Source organism: Hippocampus zosterae, chromosome 7 (genome assembly GCF_025434085.1).
Source record: "Hippocampus zosterae strain Florida chromosome 7, ASM2543408v3, whole genome shotgun sequence".
In the NCBI taxonomy this organism is placed as follows: domain Eukaryota; kingdom Metazoa; phylum Chordata; class Actinopteri; order Syngnathiformes; family Syngnathidae; genus Hippocampus; species Hippocampus zosterae.
Window position 1 is genome coordinate 18,231,440 of NC_067457.1, and position 24,254 is coordinate 18,255,693.

Here is a 24,254-nt window from a genome sequence, read left to right on the forward strand (position 1 = left end):
GAAGGAAAGGTGAAAGGGGGGAAGGGGAAGGGGAGAGCAGGGGCTACAATCTGAGAAAAGGGGTCGGGAAACGTGACGAAAAGATTAAAAAAAAGTCATAAATGGAAATGCAACGTGTTCGAGACTCTTGTCACTGTGGAGCTTAAAGGCGGACGATTGACCAGTCCGCAACGTGTCACTCGGTTCTTTAACGCCACTTGAGCTCATACGATGTGCAATTGTTTTCGTGTTCAGCCTTTTTGGCTATTCTTATTCCCAGCGAGATCGCTGCACTCTGTGTTCCGATGGACTCATCCAAGCAATGTTCACAATTCCGAGTCCTTGAGTTATTTTTTCCCCCGAGGGTGTGCCGGCTGGCATGATTCTCTTTTCTCGAACGATTGTGCAGAAAAATGCTGTTTTTACGTTGAGTTGCCACGCATGCTCAAAGTCAGGATTACATACAAAGTTATAACAATGAATGGAAGCTTGGCAACGCCTCTTCAGCAAGGCGTAGATGAATAATAAAAATGGATGTAAGTCAAAGTCAAGTCAAGTCAAGTCAACAGTATTTATAGAGCACTTTCAAACAGCCATCGCTGCATACAAAGTGCTGTACATGGAGCGATTTAACATATACAATAAACAATAAACAAAGCAAGTGGACAAAAGCTTACATTGTTGCGGAAATGTCTTCCGAAAGTAAGAAAAGTGACATTTTCAGCGCACCGATGTAACCATTAGTGTTGCTCCAAACCCTTCCGTGCTTTCCTCGATTTGACGTTTGACTCGTGTGCCAATGACTGCGATATCGGATGATGCAAACCAAACGTCCGGCCTCGCCTCGCATGTATTTAAAGGATTTTCATTTTGACGCGTTTCCGATATTTTGTCCTTCAAGTCATCAGATAACGCCGGGGGGAGATACCTGCGCGGTGCAGCCGGCTGACGTACTTAACGGCGCCGACCCCAAGATGGATGGCGTACGCCGTGGGTATTATTACAGCTAATGGGTCATCTCAAGCGGCCATTACGCCGGCACCATCGCACGCCGCCGGCCTACCGCCCCCCCCCCCACCACCCCCACTCCTCCATTTTTGGGAGGGGGTCGGTTGGGGGAGCTGAAAAGTCAAGCGGGACGCATAGAATGCGTATGCATTCGAGGAGACGTGAAATATGAGCCGCATTGAGTGGACAAGAGATAAGAGTCAATTTAATTTCGATTCAGGTCAGTTGATTTCTTGCAAAACCATCGCTTCGGAGCGAGGGACGCCCCCCGCCCCCACCTCCTTGAATAGCATAAGATTTTATTCATTTTTTTTAAACAAATAATTGACAGCCCCCCCCCCCAATTTTTTTTTTTTTTTTTTACAATCGGACATTGCAGTGAGTCATTTGTACCCGACAAGGGTGGCTATTTGATTAGAAATAGCAGGGAGAACCACAGCCTGGTTTCTTGTCTTTTTATATTATTTTTTTATATTATTCATTCATTCATTCATTCATCTTCCGAGCCGCTTGATCCTCACTAGGGTCGCGGGGGGTGCTGGAGCCTATCCCAGCTGTCTTCGGGCAGTAGGCGGGGGACACCCTGAATTGGTTGCCAGCCAATCGCAGGGCACACAGAGACGAACAACCATTCGCACTCACACTCACACCTAGGGACAATTTAGAGCAGTGGTCACCAACATGGTGCCCGCGGGCACCAGGTAGCCCGTGAAGACCACTTGAGTAGCCCGCCAGTGCCTGGACATTGTGATTTGCTAGTAGAAATTATGATTTAAAAATGCAAACATTGGCAGTACTGTGAGACATTTCGAAACACGATCAAAGTCTGACAATTTAAATCATCAAGTATTAAAAATAACACATCCTCATATTATTGAAGGTATTTTGGACAAATATGTTATTTCAGACGTGTATCAATTTGGTAGCCCTTCACACAATCGGTACACATGAAGTTGCTCTCACCCTCAAAAATGTTGGTGACACCTGATTTAGAGTGTTCAATCAGCCTGCCACGCATATTTTTGGAATGTGGGAGGAAACCGGAGCACCCGGTGAAAACCCACGCAGGCCCGGGGAGAACATGCAAACTCCACACAGGGAGGCCGGAGCTGGAATCGAACCCGCTACCTCTGCACTGTGAAGCCGACGTGCTAACCTTTTATATTATTATTTTTATTAATTATTATATCGTTTTATATTTGTGAAGAAAAACACACTGCATACCACGGGACAATAACTTTGGATAGTCTTACGGTGATGAACCTTTGAAGAATTGATCACAAAGGGAAGGGACCGTTTTCAGCCACATTGTCATCGTGTGCTCGTGAGTGAATTTTTTTTTTGGGTGGATGTGGTGTGTGCGTGTGTGCGTGTGTGTGTGCGTGTGTGTGTGTGTGAGCATGTATGAAGAGCAATTTTCATGGCCGTATGTTACCTGGTTGCGGGGAGGGTGCTGACTCTGGTGAAGAACACGGACGGCTCCACATCAACATGGACTCCAACAGACAGCTCCCTGTAGTAGCCCTCCACTTTGCCAGCTCCCCCGGAGTACCTGAAGCTGAGGACTGCCTCTAAAGTCTGCAAACAACGGAACATGAAACTCATGAAATTGTGGCAAAATATCGGCGCAGAGGGGCTCAATGTGACTGAGGTCAGATCAGAGGCAACGTCTTGTCTTGCCATTCCTTCAGCTCAGCCGGTGCTGCTTTGAAGTCCCGTCGTATCGAGTGGAAAATAAAAAATACAAACCGCGTCAGAGCTATTGTGCCGTTTAATGAAATGGAAGTGCGCCATTACGGCGAGAATGCCTTGAGCGGCATGATCGGTGTGTCTCAAAGCCAGGATTCGGGATCAACGTGCGGCTTCCTCAATTGTGAGGAGAGAGGATTGGGTGGGAATCGTTGGCTTTGCTCCATCGTGAACACACAAAGTCAGCCGTCGAGAGGAAGCAACAGCAGAAACGCAGCCAAGTGGGCAAATGATAGGGAAATTAAAAGTGGCAGTTTATGGCGAGGGGGGCGCCGGCTGACTCAGGTAATGGGCTGAAGCGTGGCAAAACGGAGCGGGCGCGTTTCTGCTTTTCTTCCCGCAGAGAGCATACATCATCCCCCGGCGCAGACTACTGATTGAGACACTAGCTGCTACTTCGCCAAGAAAAGCCCTCCGCCGTTGATGAACTACAGAGTGTGAAGCTGATGTTCTCCAAGGGGAAGTAGACACGAGGCGTCATCAGCAGGTTGAAACCCGGAAGAATTACAGAACGGCACAAAAGCGGAAGTCCTCGGAAATATCCACGGACCAGACGTGACTTTCATAGGCGCTCTTTTCATACGAGCATGTCAGACGTGTTGTCAGGAGACATTGAAATGTCGCTGTAAGCTTGTGCCCATCACATTGATGACCTTTTAGTCTTTTTCCTGACTTAACTGTCACAAATATTTTCTGAACTTTTGTCAAGTCAAGTCAACAGTATTTATAGAGCACTTTCAAACAGCCATCGCTGCATACAAAGTGCTGGACATGGAGCAATTTAACATACACAATAAACAGTAAGACAAATCGGTAATAAAGGCGGTAGAAAGCACCAAGGAGTAACATCAAGAACAAATCTAAGTCTGAGACATATGGACAGCGCGCCAACCCGTCATGAATCCCTTCACTTGATTTTGCTCCGATTTTATTTACACCCTACAACAAGCTAGCAAAGCTGAATGCAAGTGATGGCTTCCGTCCCCCCCCCCCCCCATTCAAAAACCGCAAAGAGTGCCAGGCAGTCAGATTCAAACAGCCCAAACCTATCCGTCGGTGAAATCTTTCATAACAGTGCCATTTCAGAACCACATTTTGACACTATTTGCACAGCGGCAGAGAAAACCGACTGGGCCGATAACGGGTTGCAAATATTTCATGGGGAGAAAACAAAACAAAAAAAAAAGTGTTTCAATTTGACACCGGTGCTTTTTCAAAATTTTATGAAAAATTCTAGCACATGGAAAGTAGAGTATAATTTGCAGGCAGCGGGCGACAAAAGTCGCGTGATCCAGCGGGCTGCCTGTATGGCACTAATGGCCTCAGCGGGAGTCTCCAGAGAAGTCGAGATTGTCTCCGAGAAGCCGGCAAACACCGATTCCCATATCTCTTTCGCCGACTGCAACTGACTTACGGTCCCTCATCTGTTTAAACCTCCTCCCCGGCACCCTCGCTGTCAGCTCTCCAGCTCTTCGGAGAACCCTTTTTCAATCACAGCAGACTGAAAAATGCCCCCGCGGTAATAAGCTGACGGCGGCAGAAGTGAGCGAATCAAACAGCCTGATCACGTACACGGGTCGGAGAGATTAGGATAACTGGTTGGTGCAATGCTCTCGATTATTATTATGATTTGGGGGGGGGGGGGGGGCGACAACAACTGCGTATGTTGCTCCCGAATCGCCATCGGTCCGATCCTTTGGCAAAGCATAAATATGTCACGTCAAACTCATCTTACACTTATTCCATTTCCCTTCAAATAAATGGCCAATAATTGATTTTATTCTGAAAAAAAAAACATGTTGCTGCACCAGTGGAGACATTCCACGGATATATTACGTTGGTATTCTTGAACTTGTAATGTGTCCTTCCACACACTCCACTCCTACCGCCACATTCTGTCACAGAGGCAGCAACGTTTATTCGCCGATAAAAGAAGTACCGCATTAAATTGGTACAGAACGTAGCTCTTAAGCAACATGTTATCGCGGGCTAGGAAAACTTGACTCCGTTACACCGTATAACGCTCGTAAAAAAGCGATACAAAAGTCGAGGCACGGTCGCTGCAGGTGAACGTTTGCGAGAGCGAGCGCTTGCCAAATTGGCCGTCAAAAATAAAAGGCGAGCTTGATCTTTTGCTTGCGGGTGCTGCCGTACATCACCGGCATCCATAAATACCGCCGACTTCTCAGGGACGGTGCTGATTTAAGAGGGACCCACACCAAAAATGACAAGTGTGCCGTGGAGTTCAGGAGGCCAACGCTTCCGATTGGTCTTGCCTGAGGAGGTAAAAGAACCATCTCGTGGGAATCAAGTGTAGTGGCGAAATGGAAAACGACATCTGTGGCAGCCTTTGGGTGTGTTTTCGGGTAAAGCCTTCTTCGACCCACCCCTGAAGGCAAGACTAGCTTTAGAGGAACATGTGCCGCCATCCTTATCTCTGGTACACTGCGGATTCCCTCGTTAACACACAAGCCGACGGCGATAACTACTTGCCAACAGCCTTGTTTTCCACACGTTGATAAGGCAGAAACATCCTTATCTTAATGTAAAACGGCTAAATTAGAATTGGTCTCTATTTGTTCTAGACTTACATTAGTCTATCAATCCCCCCCCTTTAATTATTTTTTTTCTTCCAAGGTCTATTTCAACAAGTAAAGAGTGTGTCCCTAATTGTCCATAAATACAAGGGCACGAGCCCCGCTTAGGATGCACCTGCTCAGTCACGGGGAAAGCAAGCCAGCAGCCCGGAGAGATATTGAGTCATGTTGCGGTGCTGGGCCCCGGTGGAAAAACTTGAACGATGACTTGAGGGAATTCCGAGGCGATATAGCTATCTGGAGTACCGCCGGGGCCGCATCTCGTGTGTACACCGAGTGTCAATCACTGAAGCAATCAGCTCACCCACCACCACAGGGTGCTTGCTTGAGAGACAACAATGTGAACTTTGGAAGAAAAGCATCCTGTTGATAGCACCCCGGCGCCCCGCGTGGGGGATGCGACGTTTTCAACGACCAGATTACACACGCTTCAAAGTCATTCATTTGAAATGCATCTCTGGAAAAAGACAACTCTCACTCTACCTTCTGCCAGACAGCTTTATGACTTCCAAGAATATTTTTGCAAGAACAATATGTCGCATACACTGCCCTGCCATAATATTGTAACAGTGAAGTCAATTCCTTGAATGTAGTTTGACCGAATCCCGTCTTTTCATTTCCAGATAAATTGAATCCCAATTTATTTGCTTTTGTGGATATTACTCAATTTGGCTGAACGACTCCCCTAATGTTTTTTTGGGGGGTGGGGGGGGCGCCCCTTTTGTAGTGCCTATTTCCGCTGTTTTAAGATGTTTGTATATCGGGGAGGAGCCAAGCTCAGCCTGGGTTGTTAGTGGAAATTACAAAGAGTCTTTTTTTTTTTTGCTCTCTTTAGCGGCTATTAAAAAGATCAAGCTAGCACACGATACTGCTCGTCTCATTCCGCGCTGTTAAAAGAAAAAAAAAAGACCCCACACAAATGACAACCAAACAGCAACGACCACTAAAGAGTAAAAGTACATTTGATGATACACAATTAGCATAATACAAACACATCAAAAACACAATTATTTGGGGTCATCATTGCTTTTAATTCTGGGCAAATGTAGCATAAACCTTGCATTGGGTGGTGATGTAATAAACCATAATGTTGCTTTCTCTAGATTTAGTCTACACAAAGAAAAAAAAGCCTTGGGCTATTCTGTTATTCACTCCAAAACTGCTGGCACGGCATTTTTATTTTTTTGATCTTGGTTCAAAATGAAGTTGTTTTTAAGTACCTCTCTAGACACGCAAGCAAGCACAGCCTCTCTTCATGTGCAATTCAAGGCAAACGTTGATCCCTCGGGTGCCTCAAACAGCGAAGCGCTTTTATCCAACACTCAGGTTGTACTGTATGCAGGTGTCACTCCATTAACCAAGGATGCGGCCCCACGGTGCAAAGCGCGGTGGGCGCCCGGTGGTGCTGATGTGTAGCACAAACAGCCACGGGATTGTAACGTTTGATTCACATATGGACAGGGACACGGATTTAAATTTTCAAATGTAACGAGTAAAAGTCACCAGAAAAACAGATGCGTACAGATATCTTAGGAATCTACAGCAGCTTTTCGCAGGTGGAATGACGGCCACCATCCGACTATCCTTTACTCGGCAACTGCAATACGCTCAGGCGGCGATGCAGTCATGGAGGGCGGCGGCATATGGGCGCACGCTCGGCCAAGCTGACTGGATTTCACACATGAGTTCAAGTCCAGTAAGTATGATAAAATGCTTAACTCTCTATTAATTACACGCCGGCGGCCTTGCGTACGGCCGCGGCAAGCACGCGTGGCTTAGAGGAATCAACCTAGCATACTTTGTCATGATTCACGACGGTGTTGATTCAGTGTCCGTACTTGAGCGTGCAAAGCAATGGATCACAAAGGTGAAAGGTACAACCTATTCTTGGATCTGTGACCTCAATCGCACATTGTAGTATCAATCCAACAATTGTTGTGAATAAAACAAAATGAGTACAAATGCCTAAAATGACACCACTTGAGTTTCTTTCCAGTATCTGCGCAAAGCAATGAGTTAGAATTACAATCGGACATACATAGGACAAGTTTTCCAAAGGTCTTCCAGCTATGAGTCATGCGATAAAATGACAAAAATATCAAGGATCGTAAGTGATAAACCGAAAGGGATTCAAGACAAACACTTCAAAGTAACCATAGTACGAAACGGAGATTTACAATAATAATCATCATACAATCATAATAATAATAGTTGTATTAATAATAAAACGGCAATTGTAAATAGTACTGCGATTTATCCATTTTGTGTTCATATTGCATTTAATTGAAAGATGTTTGTTGTTTTTTCTCTTTCTTCTTTCTTCTTTCTACATACATTCTTGCTGCTGGAGGCTGTAAATTTCCCCAGTGTGGGACGAATAAAGGATATCTTATCTTATCTTATCTTACAACGGAGCTAATAACGAGACAACAAGGAGCAGGTTTAAGACATGAGAACGAGCGACGCAACAAAAGGGTCCATGAGAGCCGTCGGGTGCAATCAACGAGACGCATGGCACCCAAGGGTGGTCACTCCACCACATAAAACAAGATGTTATTGGCTTCCTACAGGTGCGTGTGTTATGAAAAAAAAAAAAAAACTAGATGTCCAGAAACAAAAAACTCTCCAACTGGAAATATCCCAATTCCTAACAGGACTCTAACTCTAACGTATTGCCGGGATGAAATGGGGCCCCCCGTCCCGCTCGCTGCGAGCACGCTCGATGAATTTGACGGAAAACGCTGCGCTGACTCTCTGCCAAGGCGGGCATGACAAAGCGATCTAACGGGGTTGCTGACTCACCGAGGAAGTCGATGGCACCACTTTAAGAATTCATTCAGACGTGAGCAACCCTCCTCTTAGCGTATCCCCAAAGGTTTAATTTGACATTCCGAGTGGAAGTGGGGACTCCTCCAGGAAACCACTCCGCACGCGCAGTCAAAAGAAAATGTAATGGAGTGATTAATACACAGCAATTATCATCAAGTCGAATCATGAAAGAAAAAAAGGGAGGCCTATAATAACTATGCTGTCAAACAACTACTCGGGGGTAGGAGAGCGCGAGGAGTGAGATGGGCTACGTAAGCTGACGCGGATTCCGCAAAAGACGTCGCTACACGAGCGCTTTCCGAAGGGCAAAAAGGCTGAACGGAAAAATAAATAACAATAATAAATGTGCCAGATCCCCCGCGCGAGGGATTCCAATAATCAGAAGCTTTTCCGTGATGGGTTCGCCAACACCTGGCGTCTCATCCAACCTCTCACTTTACCTCACTCGCGGCTTGCAGTCATTTATCGCCGTGGTGCGACGGATGTGCTTTATGCTGAGGCAACCTCGTCTACAGGCTGCGGCGCGCTGATAAAAGCGGTGAAGGTGGAAGTGGCACTCGCGCCGTTTTGTGCCTTCAAACACATCCGAGAATATCACGCCATCCTTTTTTCGATCCCGCTTCGCTTCCTTTAAGGTTGCTGGTGAGCTGAAGTCTATCCTAGCCAAACCTGGACTGGTTTGCTAATCATTGGCAAGACATATGGAAGGACCATTCGTGGACAGTTTAAGAGCCTGCTTCTAGCTAGCTTAAAACCAAGAAATGACTTTTTTCGGTCTGTGAATGCCCGTTGGCATTTTGATTGTTACATCTGTGACATTGCAACACCATGAGGAGTTAAGTCCCTAAGTGTCGGCCACCCGAGAAAACCGGTTGGCAAAACCTACACGCGCCGTTACGAGTTCAGTCAGGTTAGGCACCTATTGTGTCCAAAGCTTTCCCTGTGACATCACCACGCAGGCTAAACTTAGCTCCTCCCAAAAACTCCTTGTGTCACAATACCAATTCCTCTTGACAAGGGACTTTGGCAGTATCTTGTGGCGGCCTTGGGCATTGAGCATTTCAGCTAAAAACAAACGTGAGCAAGAGAATCGTTGCATAATGAACCGCAACCATACAGGGGGATTATTGTACCTTGTTATGAACATCATCAATGCAGGAACAGTTTATTTAAGATATCCAAAACAGGACGATCATTTACACACGGACTAATAATCTTTGGTCGATGAACAAAAAGCCCATCGGCAGAAGTAATAAAGTGTCTTATGGGAATCAGACCGATGAGCGTGCGGATCCCGTGACCCCCGCCTATGATGACGACGACGACGCCTTTCAATTAGTCTTAATTACCCCGACTCACATTTCCGAGCAAAGCGCGGGACCCGCTCGGCAGCAGTAAACTTTCCAAGACCTGAGGGCGAGGGCTAAAAATAGACACCGTTTGACAGATTGCCCCGCGCTGCGCCGAGCTCGCCGCCACGAGAGGATGGATGGTTTATTTAGTCCGCGTGTTGTCCCCCCCGAGGCGTCGGTGGAGACAGTTGTGTTAAATAAGGCCAAATCTTTCACTGAAGGAGGTGTTTGTCAGTAGCCTGGCATGGAAAAGGACGGTGAGGTGGCACCGTTAATATAAAACGACACTGAGGAAGTCTGATAAGGCTTTCAAACTTTTGCAATGATTCACGTCTTTCAGTTTAGGCTTTTTTTTTTTTTTGTCTGGATGGTGGAAGCGAGGGCACGCTTGCTGCTGAAGAGTTTCATAAATAATGCAGAATCATTGAACCCATTCACAGCCTGTGCAGCGTTTTCTTGGTTTTTTTTCACCCTCTCTGCTCAATTTGCTTTTTTTTCTGGACCGTGTCCACAACAGCTCTACACAATTTATGACACATAAGGTATATCGCAACAGCACCCTCTAAATCAGGGGTCTCAAACTCCGGTCCTCGAGGGTGGCTTTCCTGCATATTTTCCATTTTTCGCTGCTGTGACACACCCGATTCAAATGATGATCAGGGTGCTGCGGAGCTTGCTGATGGGCTAGCTGAATATCGATTATTTCTGTCCGGACGTATCAGATTTTGTGGTGCATGTATAGGTTTGTAGCTAACAACAAAATTCGACACCGAGCTCAAACCTAATCACGCAGTCGTATCCTTTATTGATTTTGCTGTTGAAACATTGTCGTCTCCATCCGCTGAGTGCGGCCAGACGTTTTTAAGGCCAGTTCTAGCAAATTCAACAACTCATTGAATAAATATGAGCATTAGGACTGCTTGGTTCCACTCGCTACAATATCTATTCAGCTAAAATGCAAAACACCGATTACAAATCCGTTACAAAGAACGAGCAGCAGATTTAAGGATTATGTGTTATTTTTAAGGATAATCAAAGCTTTGAAACTTTGCATCAAGAACGAAGGTCTACTTTTTGAAATCCTAAACGAATCGTACGTGACACTCCCACTCGATGGCAGACGGTACAATTTGTCCGTCGCATTCATGCCACGGAATAATAGCGTTGTTTGCACCTTCGCAGTCTCAGATGTAAACATTTTGGTTTCACAAGATAAAAGTAGCGCTTTGCTACTTGAGGCATCCATATCCATTTATAAATGGCTGAGCCGGCCGGGGGCATCAATTGCAAACACATTTTAACTATGTGCAGCAATCACTGCTCCCGATCACTGTATATTTTTGTTTGATGGCGCGCCGTGACGTTTTTCTCCTAAAAATATTCGCCATGGCTCAATAAAAGGCAACAGTGATGTGGACTTGTATTGCGGAGAAAAGGCAATATAAAAAGGATTGAAAATGTGAAAATATGAGCAGCGAGAGAGTGTCGTGCCAACTTGAAAAGGAGAAGCTCTTTCAAAGTCAAAACTACAAGCGATGACGCTGATGGTAAACAAGCCAAAAGGACAGAGGGGATAGGGGGCGGAAGTGGTTTTCATCCCGAGCCAAGAAAGAGAACGTCATTTGGTCCACTACGACGGAGGATCACATTTGGGCAGACAGCTGTGGCAGTTATAAATATCGGTATCACAAGCTGGGATCGGGGAGCCGAAGCGCCGTCTGCGGCACTCGCTGGCTAAAAATAGCACTCGGGCTGGTTGGCAGGCAGGCAGGCAGGCAGGCAAGGGGACCAAGACGACGCTGCCTCCCCCCCCCACACACACACCTCTCACACACAATGTGATTAGCGCTCAAGAAGCTCTGCCCACCGCAGCCATCAGACACGTGTTGTATTCAAATTCGATGCAGATGTTGTCTGTGGTGGTGACAAACGCACAAATACGCCAAAATCAGATCCCTTCAGGCCATCTGGTTTCGGAACACGATAGTTGTCCGTTTCTCTTCATGCACGGTGCCAACAGTGGCGGCGCGGCAGGCAAGTTTAACAACTGGTTAAGATATTTTGCTACATTATCTGCGTGTCGCTACGCGTTAGTTTCGCCATCTGCGTTATGCCCCACAATGTTCATAACCAATGCAGATGATCCTGCAATATTGCTTGGGGATTAGTTCGACCAACAATGTCGCAATTATCCCGCACTGCGGACTCTTGTCATCGCAAAAGGTGACAAACCCGTGATGGCGGAGTAACCGAACCAAAAGCAAAATGTACTCAAAGAACTCCTAAAGTAGTTTAATTTTGTTCCAAATGCTATTGACTTCAATACTTATTTAAACACTGCGTGTCTTGCAAGCAATGCCATTAATGGGATTGCTTCATTTCAGAAATTGCGCATTCCGGGTCCCCTGATGCAAGGTAGGAGGAGGCTGGCTGTTTCCTAGAACTTTTGCCAGGCAGTGGAACGCGCACCTTCACGCGCTCTCGCAGCATATCTGCAATGCAGTAAACCAGACGTGATCCTCAGGACATTGAATTGCCTTGGATGCATCTTGGCAGACATATTAAACATAATTGGCTCTGCGTGTCTTCAGCGGTGTCGGTGCCACATTTTTTTTTTTGTGGTCTAGTGCCACGGTGGCATCATCTTGCCACTAAAGCGATATGAAGGCTAATTGAAGGAACCGGTCCCACATTTTGGTGCATCAAGCAGATGACATTTCTTTTTATTTTCTCTTATTCCCAGACTGACAGTCACGTTACCCTGAACGCATCGCCACGGCACAGGCTGCCGACAATACTACCCACCAAACTCCGAAGCTGCCATTTCAGTCATGCGGGCAATCAACACGGCACTCCGGAGATAACAAAAGACTCAGCACTCATTGCAGGCACAATCTGATTCCATCAGAGCTGCAAGAGGTAAGCATGGGATGCACTTCAACTGGGTGCAGCACTTTTTTTTTTCTCCAATCCTATATGTTTTTGGCATTCATTGGCAAAAATGTCACCGAGATTGAGCGGCCAAAAGGTCAGGGGAGAAGAAGAGAGCTCAGTAAACATGGCAAACAGGGGTACGATGTGTTCACTTGTTTAAAATGTTTTCAAGAGGATGCGGTGAACCGTTTAAGATACTTGCACTGAGCTGTGAGGTTTTCAGCCAAAGTTGGTGAAACAAAATAACAAGTATGAGTCATGCAGTAGGAAACTCAAAATAAAATGGACTATACGGTACATTCTGCCCTAGCTATATTGAGCAGCAGTCATAGGACCAGCCCAAGTATGGAAGTGAAAAAAGTGTGGCTCATAGTCTAAAAAATGTGGTATTTTTAAATGCGATGGGGGGGAAATTACAACATTGACAAAAAGCAATTGGTTTTAGGATTTAAAAAAAGAAAAAAAATCTGAATGAACATAAAATCCATTGTAACCTTTCCAGGTGAACATAATTTCCCCATATAATGTCCCCACGGCCACAAAATAAATAACTTCAAACTGCTCGCATTCAGTGTTTAGCAGTCACACGTCATTACAAATAAAGTGATTTTCTGGGGTAATAATGTAACGGGCTTAGCATGAGGCTGTGGGGTTGTATTCATGATGGGTGTGCGACGTCATTAAAACCGAGCAAGTCATTCTGTCTCTGATTGGTTGTTTTTCCATGGATGCGGTTGTGTCTAAAATAGCAAAATAAGAGGCACAACATGAGACCGCAGATGCCATTTCTTTTTTTTTTTTTCTTCACAGATCATATTAACCATGTCAGTTTTATTAGTCAAAAATTACTTTGTCAAAAAGAGTTTTTTTTTTAATTGCATGCACCGCATATAAGGAAATTATTTTATTCGATCCTAAACAGCAAACAGCGTATTGGCTACTCACGCTGTAACGACAAGCAATCTCAAGCCAACAATACTGACTGAGTAACTCTTGTATGTGTCAAGTGTCATATTCTGTTCCCGAGAGGGGAAAATCATGATTTGATTTGATTTTTTTTTTCCCCCCTCCAAGGGCAAGCCGCCAAAATTGCAGTTGTCAAGGCTGCAGGTGACCCACAGCTCATAGACATGTCCCCTTCTCTTCCCTTCTTGACATCGAGAAAATCTTCCCCGGTGTAGATCACACCACTTCACTTAATTGCCATTCTGTCCTGCCTGTCCAACTCCAGTAGTTTTCCTCTCCCGTCACACACTGTAGCCCCCCACCCCCCCATTTGCACTTTGCCTGAACTCCGTTTATCTGCAGACAGAACACATTCTATGAATGGATAAATAACTAACTAGCCGTGACTTGGTGACATGTGTCTCTCCAGTTATAAATGGACGTATAAAAAGACCGCTTTCATCCGTTACGCGTCCGCGCACTTGGCAAAAGGCTCGCGTCGTTTATTTACCTTGATGTGACTGTACTCCCCCTTGCCGGACTCGCCGCTGACAGGCTTGCTTTCGGGCCGGGGCTTGAGGACTTGACGCAAAGGACTGGAGATTGGCAGGCCTGTCACACTGATTCCATCTGAAAATTCAAAAAAAAAAAATTTTTTAAAGCGGCGCAGCGTCAGCAAAAGTAGCAAGGTTATTCGTAATCGGAGGCGAGCAGAGTATCAAGGGAAAGAAGAACATTGACAAAGTTAAATATCAGCAGTCTGGGAGCGAATTCGCAAGGATTTTTGCGGTTCATTGTTTGAGTACCCTTGATTATCAGGCTCACTTTCGACCTTCTGTGCAAATCTTTGCTTTCCTCAAAATTACCAGGCGGCCTCGTGGAGTGGTTAATTGTGTAAATTCATGACGACCTTGAGTGCCAGCGCAGAAGCGGGAGCAGCTGTAAAACGGTGCCTGCTGCTTTTGACGCGCTCCGTCTATGGTGAAAAGAACCGGGAGCCAACAAAATTCACATCGCAATGTGTCTGTGCCGTCAGCGCGACACTGTGCTGCGGCTTGGTGATACTGAACCAATTGGAAGCCCCCCCCCCCCTCACATTCTCACCATGGTAAATCAAGCATAAGTGTTAGATTTAGATGGAACTAAAATTACCATGATTGCATAAACAGCCAAGTTTGCAACGCAACGCAGTAATGTGTTTGGAACAGACTGATGGAAGAAGGTGAAAGAGGAATTCGAAATAGCATCGAGTTTATTTACAGTGGATATTAAAGTCGTCGGCGGAGAGAGAGACGGTGAACTCGTACAACCTTTTTAACGTGAACAATTCAATCAGGAAAAAACACCAGCCAGTCAGTTAAGTTGCAAGCTGCAATGAAGGGTCCCCAGGGAGACCTTTTCACGGCAAATCCCCCAAAAAGATCAACTATCAGACTAACCTCTGCCAAAATTAGATGGTCATTGCCCGTCTCGATGGGCGGCAATTTTGTAACACTGCTCCAATGTCAAGTGGAATACTGTGTTGACAAAAAATGCATTGTCTAAATGGTTTATTCGAGTGATACCTAAATGGGGGGGAGGGGGGGGGAGCTAGTGCATTGTGACTGTTGGGAAACCCTGTCACATAAATTTTAAAACAAGTGCCGTGTCGCCGCTGCCTTAGCTTCCCGTTGTCACCTGTTGAAGCATTACCCATCTCGGCCTATTCCGTCAAGGAACGGTCGGAGTTGAACAAGCAATCACACAGACATTTTCACGCTTTGGTGGTATGTCGCCTGTTCAAGGAGGCACACATGACTCTCCTTGTCCCATGTCGCCTGAATAATGGACGACGAGAATAAGTGTGGCACCGCTCGCAATAACCGCCTTGGTTACACTCCGCTTCTGATCCGTATCAGTCTTTTTGTCAAGGATTCTGTGCCCTCGGAGTTTGTGCAGCACGCAGCGGTAAAATTAGTTATAAACTTGGTCGCGGGACAAATTCATGACGTCCGCGATGCAGCGATGGATGAACCAGGATAAACGCTGGGGCAACGAGCAAAAGGTGCAGCGGACATTCTTCTGGAAGCTAGAAGCAAGGAGCCGTCAGCAGCGGGAGTGTGAGATTGCAGCTGCTGCCGGCAGTGCAAAGGAGCGGCGATGTAAGGACAAACAAGAACAGCCGAACAGAACACCTCTCCAATCTTTCTCCGTTTTTTTTCCAGCAGCGCACGTCGGGGATGCGCATTTACTGCGGTGGAAGGTACACCCGAGGGTAGAGCTGCTGTCGTCACGCCTATCCATAGATGATCGGGACATCAACGCGGAGCAACGGCGCTGTCATTAGGTACGACACTCGCAGCATTTAACATGATAAAGCTCCCGGCGAGTCAAGGCCCATTTGTCCCAGAGTGATGACATCACTCCTGTCAGGCCCTGAGTAATTGTGTTGTCGTTTCGAGGCGGGGCCAAAGTGAGGGATAAACTCATTTGGGGATATATCGGCGAGGCTCAGCCTGCGTCGAATGTTCTCTCCTGACTGTGTTCTTTGTCAAATGTGCCCACGTCTGCCTGGCTTGGCTTGGCTGACAAAGGACATCAGGTACACAGAGAGAGAAAAAAAAAAAATGGGCGGAGTCGATTCCCCTCCTCCGTACGTGCATACAAATAGAAGAAAATGATTAGTTACCGGCCCCGATATAGCATGACAATCAGTCACTTCAGATCGACTATAAATAAGTGCTCCTGCAAACGATGCATCTGTGACGCGCAGCGGGGGCCGACACGTGAGCCACACGCTGATGGAGCTGATCGGGAGACAGGCGGAGAGCGTGGCTGCGGATAAAGCATTGCAAATTAATTCATTAACAGTGATTAAACCCAATGATGGCAATTTAATTAATCTACAACACGGGTGTCAAATTCAAGGCCCGGGGGCCAGATGTGGCCCGCCACATCATTTTAATTGGCCCGCGAAAGCTAATCAAAGATGACAACTTCCATGATGTTTGCTAAAATCTGTACCTAAAATTTTTAGATGTAATAAATCTGCGACGTATGGTAGGCAAATTTCTTGTGACCAAGCCAATCATTGCAATAGTTGGATAAAACATTATTCTGGACTATATCGTTTCAGTTATAATGGACACCCACATAATGGTGAAGAAGACCTCACAGGCGGTGCCAACTATGGCTTTCAAGTGAGCGAGAAAGGATTCATGCTCGGATGAGGCGCATTCTGCCCAGAATGTTGCTGTCTTTGTCTCTTACATTTTGCAGACTACGGCCCCCCTGGTTTCAAACCAAATGGCTTTGCACTGAGGATAATGGAGCCATATGACGCATAAGCCACATATGCTTGAAAGGGATTAAGCGTGTTTAGTTTTGACTAAAAACAAATTTAATCGAGGTGATAGCAGTTACTTTGGAATATGAATGAACGTCTGGTGCATTGAAGCTTACGCCAAGCAAGGTCCCACAATGCCGTTTGACTGCCAGGCAAATCTCTCAGCATTTTACAGCAGACTGAGGGTTGGGTATTTTTTTTCCCTCCTTTTCTTTTTTTTATATCCGTTGTGTGTGATGACATTCACACACGGGTGCACTGCTGGTGGTGCATTTTATTTCACCAGGCAATGATTGGTTTGGCTAGAGCTCACAGGGGTTGAGGTGGGGATTGGAGGGGCGGGGGGGCATGCATGCAGTCAATGTTGCCAGCGGTTCTGAATGCCATCAACGATAATTGATTTTTATTTATTTTAACTGGATACAAATCCAAATTAGAGTTGTGTGCATTCATTGTAGAGCCACCTGAACGCGCCATGCTAGGCAGAATTGGAACATGGAAGACAGCCATTCTTCCGCGCCTCCAGCGACCCCGCACACAATTGCCGAGTCATGCGTTTGGCGAGACCACTCGCATGAGACGCCCGCTATTTATAAGTCTTTCTCTCGTCAATCGTCCTTTATCGCACATTGTTGAACAGTTTGAAAGTGCTCTATAAATACTGTTGACTTGACTTGACTTGTTGAGTGTGGAATTTGACTGAAGCATCATCAAAAGCTTTGAAAACCTATCCAAAAATTCAATTTTGAACTTGGTTGAAAGGCGTCAATGATCAATCGCTCAATCAAAATTGAAGTATAGGCTAATCTTCCATTTGAGGCTCATATTTTTATGTCAGAGAGGTGCCGCCGCCTGTCACTGTTGCAATATGATGCAATAGTTCAGGGCTGCCTCGTTCAAACACCACCAGAGCATCAATCCAGTGTTAATAATGCCAATACATTGACATGTCAGTGTAACAGCATCAAATGTGTTGACTGAAAATTGCATCACCACAACAACAGCCTTCAGGGCCTCTTACTTAGGCAGTACCACGCCTTATCTCCTTTATTCAGGGCCTCAATTATTGCTCAGCTAATTAGAAACAGTGGAACGGCATCGTCGAAATGACCTCATGAAGGGAGATAAACACACAGGGTGCTGTGTGTTTACTCTGTCAATCATCTGCGTTGCAAAAATAAATAAATATATAAAGCATACACGCCAAGTAGAAATCGGTGTGTTGCAGGCGTCAGTCCGTACGGGTCCCTCATTAATATTTATCAGAGGGAGATGTTCAACAGTCCCAAGGAGAAGGTAAGGGAGGTGGGGGGGGGGGGGGGGGGAGAGAAAGAACTTGACCTTGAAAAAGAAAAAAAAAACGGAAAGAAAGGAACACAATGGGCAAACTCACAGGTAGAGAAGAAGGTCAGCCCCCGCCCGCCCCTCCCATTCCCCTTTTTCCAAATTTGGAATATCAATGAGGAGAGGTTGAGTGGAAGCCAGAATATGGGGAGTGAAATAAAGGTACTAGAGACCTTCAAGACCCCTCTACTGTTACGCTGAATGTGAAATAAGGCAGCCTGATCCTCGTTAGCGGTGGAAGAAAATGTAACCAAGTCTCTTGTCTTCACTCTGGGTTCAGTTTAATTAGGGCTATTCTGAATCAAAAAGTCCATTGTCGTGTACGCGGCGAACGCTGGCACAAATAGTGCACAAGATGCACCGATTGCCTTCACAGTTATTGATGCAATCATGAACCATGCATGTTAATCTTCACATTGAAAAATAGACTTGCAGTTATTCATTAAAGGAGAGGAATGTTTGTGTTGAACCAAATCTCATCATACAAAAAATTACACACAGTGCAAAAAAAAAACAACCCAAAAAAAAGCACAAGTCTGGTACATTTTGTTCTGTTATTACGTCTGATTTGATACGGTACTGTGCATAAACGGAGGAGATATGCGCACAGTTGTATTGCAATTGCAAGATTGGGCTTACCATCATTCAGGTCCTGCAACAGGTTCTCCTGGCCAGAGAAGTCCAGTTTGACGTTTACGTTGACCGCCAGCGTAACAGCTTGGCCGGGTTTAAGAGGGATGTGAGACGCAATCTCAGCCAGGTCCCAACTCAGAAAATCCCCAAACACTTTCTCTGTACACATGAGGGATATGCAAAAAGCTTCATGTAAAATATAGCACGCACCCCCAAAATAAGAATGTTATGTGTGTTTATATATATATAAATTTCTATTTGTGGCTTTTAGATATCCACCCCAATTCTTTTTTTTTTTTTAAATCTGCGACATGACATAATGCCGTGGTAGATGAACCACTATAGGATGGGGAACACTGTAGTTTAGACTTGCTGCTGGCATTGCTGTCCAGAATAGATAGGGCTAAAGTGAAGAAATGCAGTATGACAGGATGCTGGTCGTATAGATTGTTTTTTTTTTGTTTTTTTTTTTGCCTTCAGGGATAACAAAGCCACTGATTGGCCGGGCTGCGCTCACCGTCTGCAGCTCGACGCCAGGCTCTAATTTACGCTGGCAACGAATGACTCAGCTGCATCCACTTGAGCCCCGAGCGTCAAATGAATGATGCATCACCTGAATAAAGCATGTGTTCATTCCGTGCAGTTGAGACACTCCTCGGAATGGGAGCAACAGGCAGGCACTTTTTTTTTTCTCCAAGCCCGCTCACATCGCGAGCTCTGCATATGCACACCCGCTAACTCTTTTAATGGGGATGTATTTTTGATGAATAACACCCAGCTTTACATATTCATAAACTCTGTGCATTAAAGAGAGAAAAGTGGAAAAGTGAGCAGAGAGAGAAATATGACCGGTAAGTCATTCGCTTGATGACGTGATTGTGACTCCACTCGGGCGATAACAGGAAACTGCGGTGACAATTATTACTCTTCTCTTTGAGGGTTTTTTTTTTTTTGCTTGCCAATTGACATTCAGGAAAATCTATGCGGCGGTCGGCACTGGAGCTCAACGTCACTAAAAGCTCAATTGAGAGAGCAATAAAGTGTAACCCTTACAGACTTTATTTGGCATCATCATCTTTTTGAAGCCTTTTGGTGTTTGTTTGTTTGTTTGTTTGTTTGTTTTTTCCCCATCAGTGGTTGACAGCAGGCCATCAGCTTCATGGTTTGTCAAGAACAGATTCAGTTTATTTGGGTAAATTATACGATGCGTTCTAGGACTGGGAACGGCAAAAAAGGCATTCGAACCCTTCCCTGGTTGAGAGAAGATCAGATGGCAGTTTCATTTTATTTTAAATAAAAAGACTCAATTTCACATTAGCGCATCATTAACTTGTCAAAAACGGATGTTTAATTTGCCAGCTCAAATGTCGCCAAACTTAATTTCTCCTCCGAGACAAGAGGACCCAGCGTCGCGCCGGGCTGCTCGTGCTCCAGAAACACAAATCTTTTTGTCCCTGCATGTCTTCCCATGGTGACTCACGCATCTTTTATTCATTCGGCACTCGCTGAGAATTCTGAATTGTGCCAAGAGAGGGAAAAACTCGAACCAAATCAGTCCACGCTGTCAGGTTAGTGCTGCGGAGGCGGGCGGGTGAGCGCATGGTCGCGTGAAGGCCACTGGCGATGCAGCCCGTCGCCATGGTGCCGTCTTGTGACACCGTGGACTATACACCTGACCTTTAATTTGTCATCCTTGACAAATCTGCTTCCGCCAACAGAATAAAACGAAAGAAAATGAGGCCATTTTTTACAGTGCATACGGTGGAAGGCAGCCTCACACTTTTTGACTAGAAGGAACCCCCGCCTATTTGTCATTGAGCGCTAATTCACCAAAACATTGGTTAAGATGTGAAAAATCCTGATGTGCAAGCCCTCAATCACAGAGACATAATCGCAGAGAAAAATGACAAAACAATTTTTTTTGTTATTATCAGCACATTTTCTGGTTCCAATTAAAAATGACACTTACGGGGCTGCCTTGTGTGTGGGGGGGGGGGAGAAATCATACTAAAGAAAAAGGGAAAAAAAAAACGATGTCACAATATCCACATAATTCCGGGCTTCAAAAGGTCTCACTTAGCTCAAATGTGGTGCACCCTTAATTGCTTGCAAGGGACCTTTTCTTTGGACTGTAATGACACCGTTTATTGAGCACGTCAGAAATAATAGAGGAAACCAACTGGCCCAAAATAGTGCGTGTAACAATATAAGAGTCGATTTTACTCTTAAGGTCGAACTAAACCAATAGTAACAAACTAGAAGACTTCAGCTAACCTGCCTCATAAAATAACAATGACAGACATTTATACCAGGCAAGGACAGTCAGAACGGCTTCAATGGCGATACGCCACATCACCTGCACAAGTTTAAACGGACTTTTTCTAAAAATAGCAATTTCACACTGACTGAGAACGGGGGGGGGGGGAGGCTAGACTGAAAGTCAGACTGCAAAATAACGATGAGTGGTCGACCGCAATGATCTGAGGACGCAGGCACGTGTGCAACACAAGATGAAGCACAGGCAAAAAGGCCATCTGAATGTGAAGAGGAAGTCGAGCTAAAACCAAACTTGTGCCAGTGTAAATCCAAAGATCAGGGAGTCATTTCCCATGGGAATTTTGTCGGAGCATTAGTCGAAAAGCCACTGAAACACCACATAGAAAGAGCAGCTAGGGCTACTCACCTTTGATGGTGACGTTCTTGGAGGTGAGCTCCAGGCTCTCAATGTCCTCAGAGCCAATGTTCTCCAAGGTGATGGTCATCTGCTGGCCCTCGCCATTGAAAAGCTGCACGGACACGGCGCTGGAAAGCTCCTCTTTGGACATGGGCTGAGGTGTGTGGGCTGACCTGAGTGTGGAAGAAGAAAAGCGTTTGTCACCTCCTGGCCTCTTGGTGACGAGGAACTATGTTGAGGTGTGGGTTGAGGAGCTTTGCCATGATCCCGTCACATCCATAGGCGTGTTATAAAACCTTTCAAAATGAATTTCCCTTCTCAAATAGTTTCACTTGTCATTTTCATGAACCCGTTCCGTAATAATGTAATGTAGATATTCTTAATAATCTCGCATGTGGTCCTTGGCATATTCTTTACCCACCCCCGATCTAAACCGTTAAAATCATCAATCGATAGTTAACAGCAACAGCTTGGCAAAGAAAAAAAAGGTACGACAGGTTCTGCTGCAGAGCCAAAAAAACAAGATATGAAAGAGCTGAACGCTGAGCAGCCTCCTCTGATATCAAAACTGAAGGTCCATCAGAGGACCATGGAGACCACCTATATTACATTTGTATTCTCTTTGCCGCGCGTCCCTGCGACACTGCTCTTGGAAGCCGAAAAAGTACAAAAAGATCTTCCGCATCAAAAGCGCTGCGCTTGAAGGCATGAGGGTTTTGCCGCGGTTACACTTTCACCGCGATCAGACGCTTGTTTCCTTGCAGTTAATTCAATTCATTCCCCTCCCTCGTGTTGCTCGCAGGGGAGGCCTGCGTGCTGCACAGGTAAACACAAGTTTGTTTGCTTGTCAGCCAGAGTGCAAAAGCAAAAAGCTAAATGTGCACGTTTCTTATTTGAATTGTACATTTTTAAATCACAAAATAATGATGACTTTTCTGTCCAGAATCAGGTTTTGGATTGTCATGTGTCCGGCTTTTGTTTTTCAGTGGGTGTACATTAAGGGTCAAGGTGATGCGCGCAGCACTGGGGGAAAGAGAGAGAGAGAGAGAGAGAGAAAAAAAAAACTTGCCCAACACCACTCAGAAAGCACAGACCTTGAAACTGTTCAAAGTGGAAAAACTAAAAATCGGCGTAGCCTCTTATTTTATTTATCCATAACACGTAAAAACTACTCATGCCTGCACCAAGGCCAAATGGTAAACAAAACAAAAAAATGAAGGCGGGGAGGGCCAAAAATTCACCAAAATTAATGAATTAGCAACCTTGACAGAGGTAACAGGTATACGGTGATGGGATAATAATAAGCCTCGAACCGTGGTAGTGATGTACTGAGCTGGAGACGAGGAAGCGAGGGGATGACCTCAACCAGGCATCCTTCAGTCTTGACCCCGGGCAGACCCTCCAGTAGGCAATCGCTGGTAACGCCAAACACTGAGGTCTGGTACCCTTGGATCAAATGAAGCACAGTCACGGAAAGTCATTCGAGCATTGAGTCAATGTCATTGATAGCCAGTTTAAGCATGCTGGTAGGACAACTACATGCTACTAGTAGGGAGGAACGGGTATCAATACGATATGCCTGTGCGCATAATCGTAACTAAAACGATTATCCGATACTACGACAGCGAGGCCACTATATCAGGGATTTATTCATGTTTCAGACGACATCAGATAAGACTCACCGTTGACGCTAATGTTGCCAGAGGTTCGTGGGACGCCCACCAAAGTAACAGGGTAGAGGCCGGACTCTGCTGGGAGTGACAGCCCAGCAGGGAGGGACTCAAATTCGACTCCGGAGGTCAGTAGACCCTAAAGGAAAAGAGCGGAAGGGTCAACATACTATATTTCACAGAAGGGAGAAAAACAAACTACAATAAAGTCATGAACATCTTGTTTTTGTCGCGTTTTTAGTTCAGGTTATGTTTCTATTGCTTCAGTTATTATCACAATGTGGTGTGGTTTTTTTCCCCCTGTGTTAGCTTGAATGCTTCTGTTTTGGTTAGCAACATAGTTGAAGTCACCAAATGACCAATGAAACTGTCCTCCAGCACCCGCCTCTTAAACTCAATATTCGTCACATTTGCCCAATTTCCAGGTTCCAGCTTCACCTCGAAAAAGTTGCGTTGCCCGATTTTAAGTTACTGTGTTTTTAATTCACACCTGACCAAGCAAACCGAGTTGTGATTAAAACTATGTGTGACACGTCTATGCAGGAGGCGGGTTAGGTCTACGAATTTCCACAGGCGGCACTGATCCCAATTAGGATTGTTTGGCCTCCACGGCACTGTGCACTCTACCCGAATGCCATTCAAGTTTACAAGCACGACGGTCGCTGTGAACTCATTACCATAACGGCGGGAAACCACAGCAGCACGAGTTCCTTTTTTTTTTTTTTTTGGGCGGGGGCCGCTGTGTCTGGCTTTTTACGCACTCTGTCGGGACTGCACCATCTAAAATTTGTACGCACGCTTTGACACCCCTTGCTTGGCAAAATTAAACATTTATGACTACACCCCACACAGAAAGTTTGATTGAAATAAAAGTTATCACATTTTTGTCAGGAATCAAAATATCAAAATACTCAAGAGTGACTCCATTTCAATCAAGTATTACAAAAATGCGGAGAGCAATTGCATCCAGGAGACTCTTGGCGCCAAGTGAACAATTTGAAGTGATTCGAGGAGCTTCACTGAGACGAAAGTAGTCCTTGGCTCCCATCGCGTGGCGTCGATAGGCAATTATAAATGTCGTGAATGTTGATTATGCCGATTTGAATGAAACCACTGTTGAGATCTTCCAAAGTAAAAATGCTTGTGCCAAAGTTTACACAAAAAGCAATTTTTCTCCAGATTTTGGGCAAAGCTGCTGAATTTCACACTTTACCC

The 24,254-nt window shown here is 45.5% G+C and overlaps 1 protein-coding gene across 3 annotated transcripts in view; it reads right to left on the reverse strand.

Moving 5' to 3' along the window:
• The window catches only part of trappc9 (trafficking protein particle complex subunit 9), an 82,926-nt gene that overhangs the window by 42,143 nt on the left and 16,529 nt on the right, over positions 1 to 24,254 (reverse strand). For all 3 annotated transcript variants that reach the window (XM_052070314.1, XM_052070313.1, XM_052070315.1), the window contains 6 exons: positions 23,052 to 23,178; positions 22,683 to 22,815; positions 21,379 to 21,542; positions 18,702 to 18,854; positions 13,905 to 14,023; positions 2,423 to 2,565 (listed from right to left, as the gene is read on the reverse strand). In XM_052070314.1, coding sequence (XP_051926274.1) covers positions 2,423 to 2,565; positions 13,905 to 14,023; positions 18,702 to 18,854; positions 21,379 to 21,542; positions 22,683 to 22,815; positions 23,052 to 23,178 — 839 coding nt within the window. The remainder of the gene's footprint in view (positions 1 to 2,422; positions 2,566 to 13,904; positions 14,024 to 18,701; positions 18,855 to 21,378; positions 21,543 to 22,682; positions 22,816 to 23,051; positions 23,179 to 24,254) is intronic.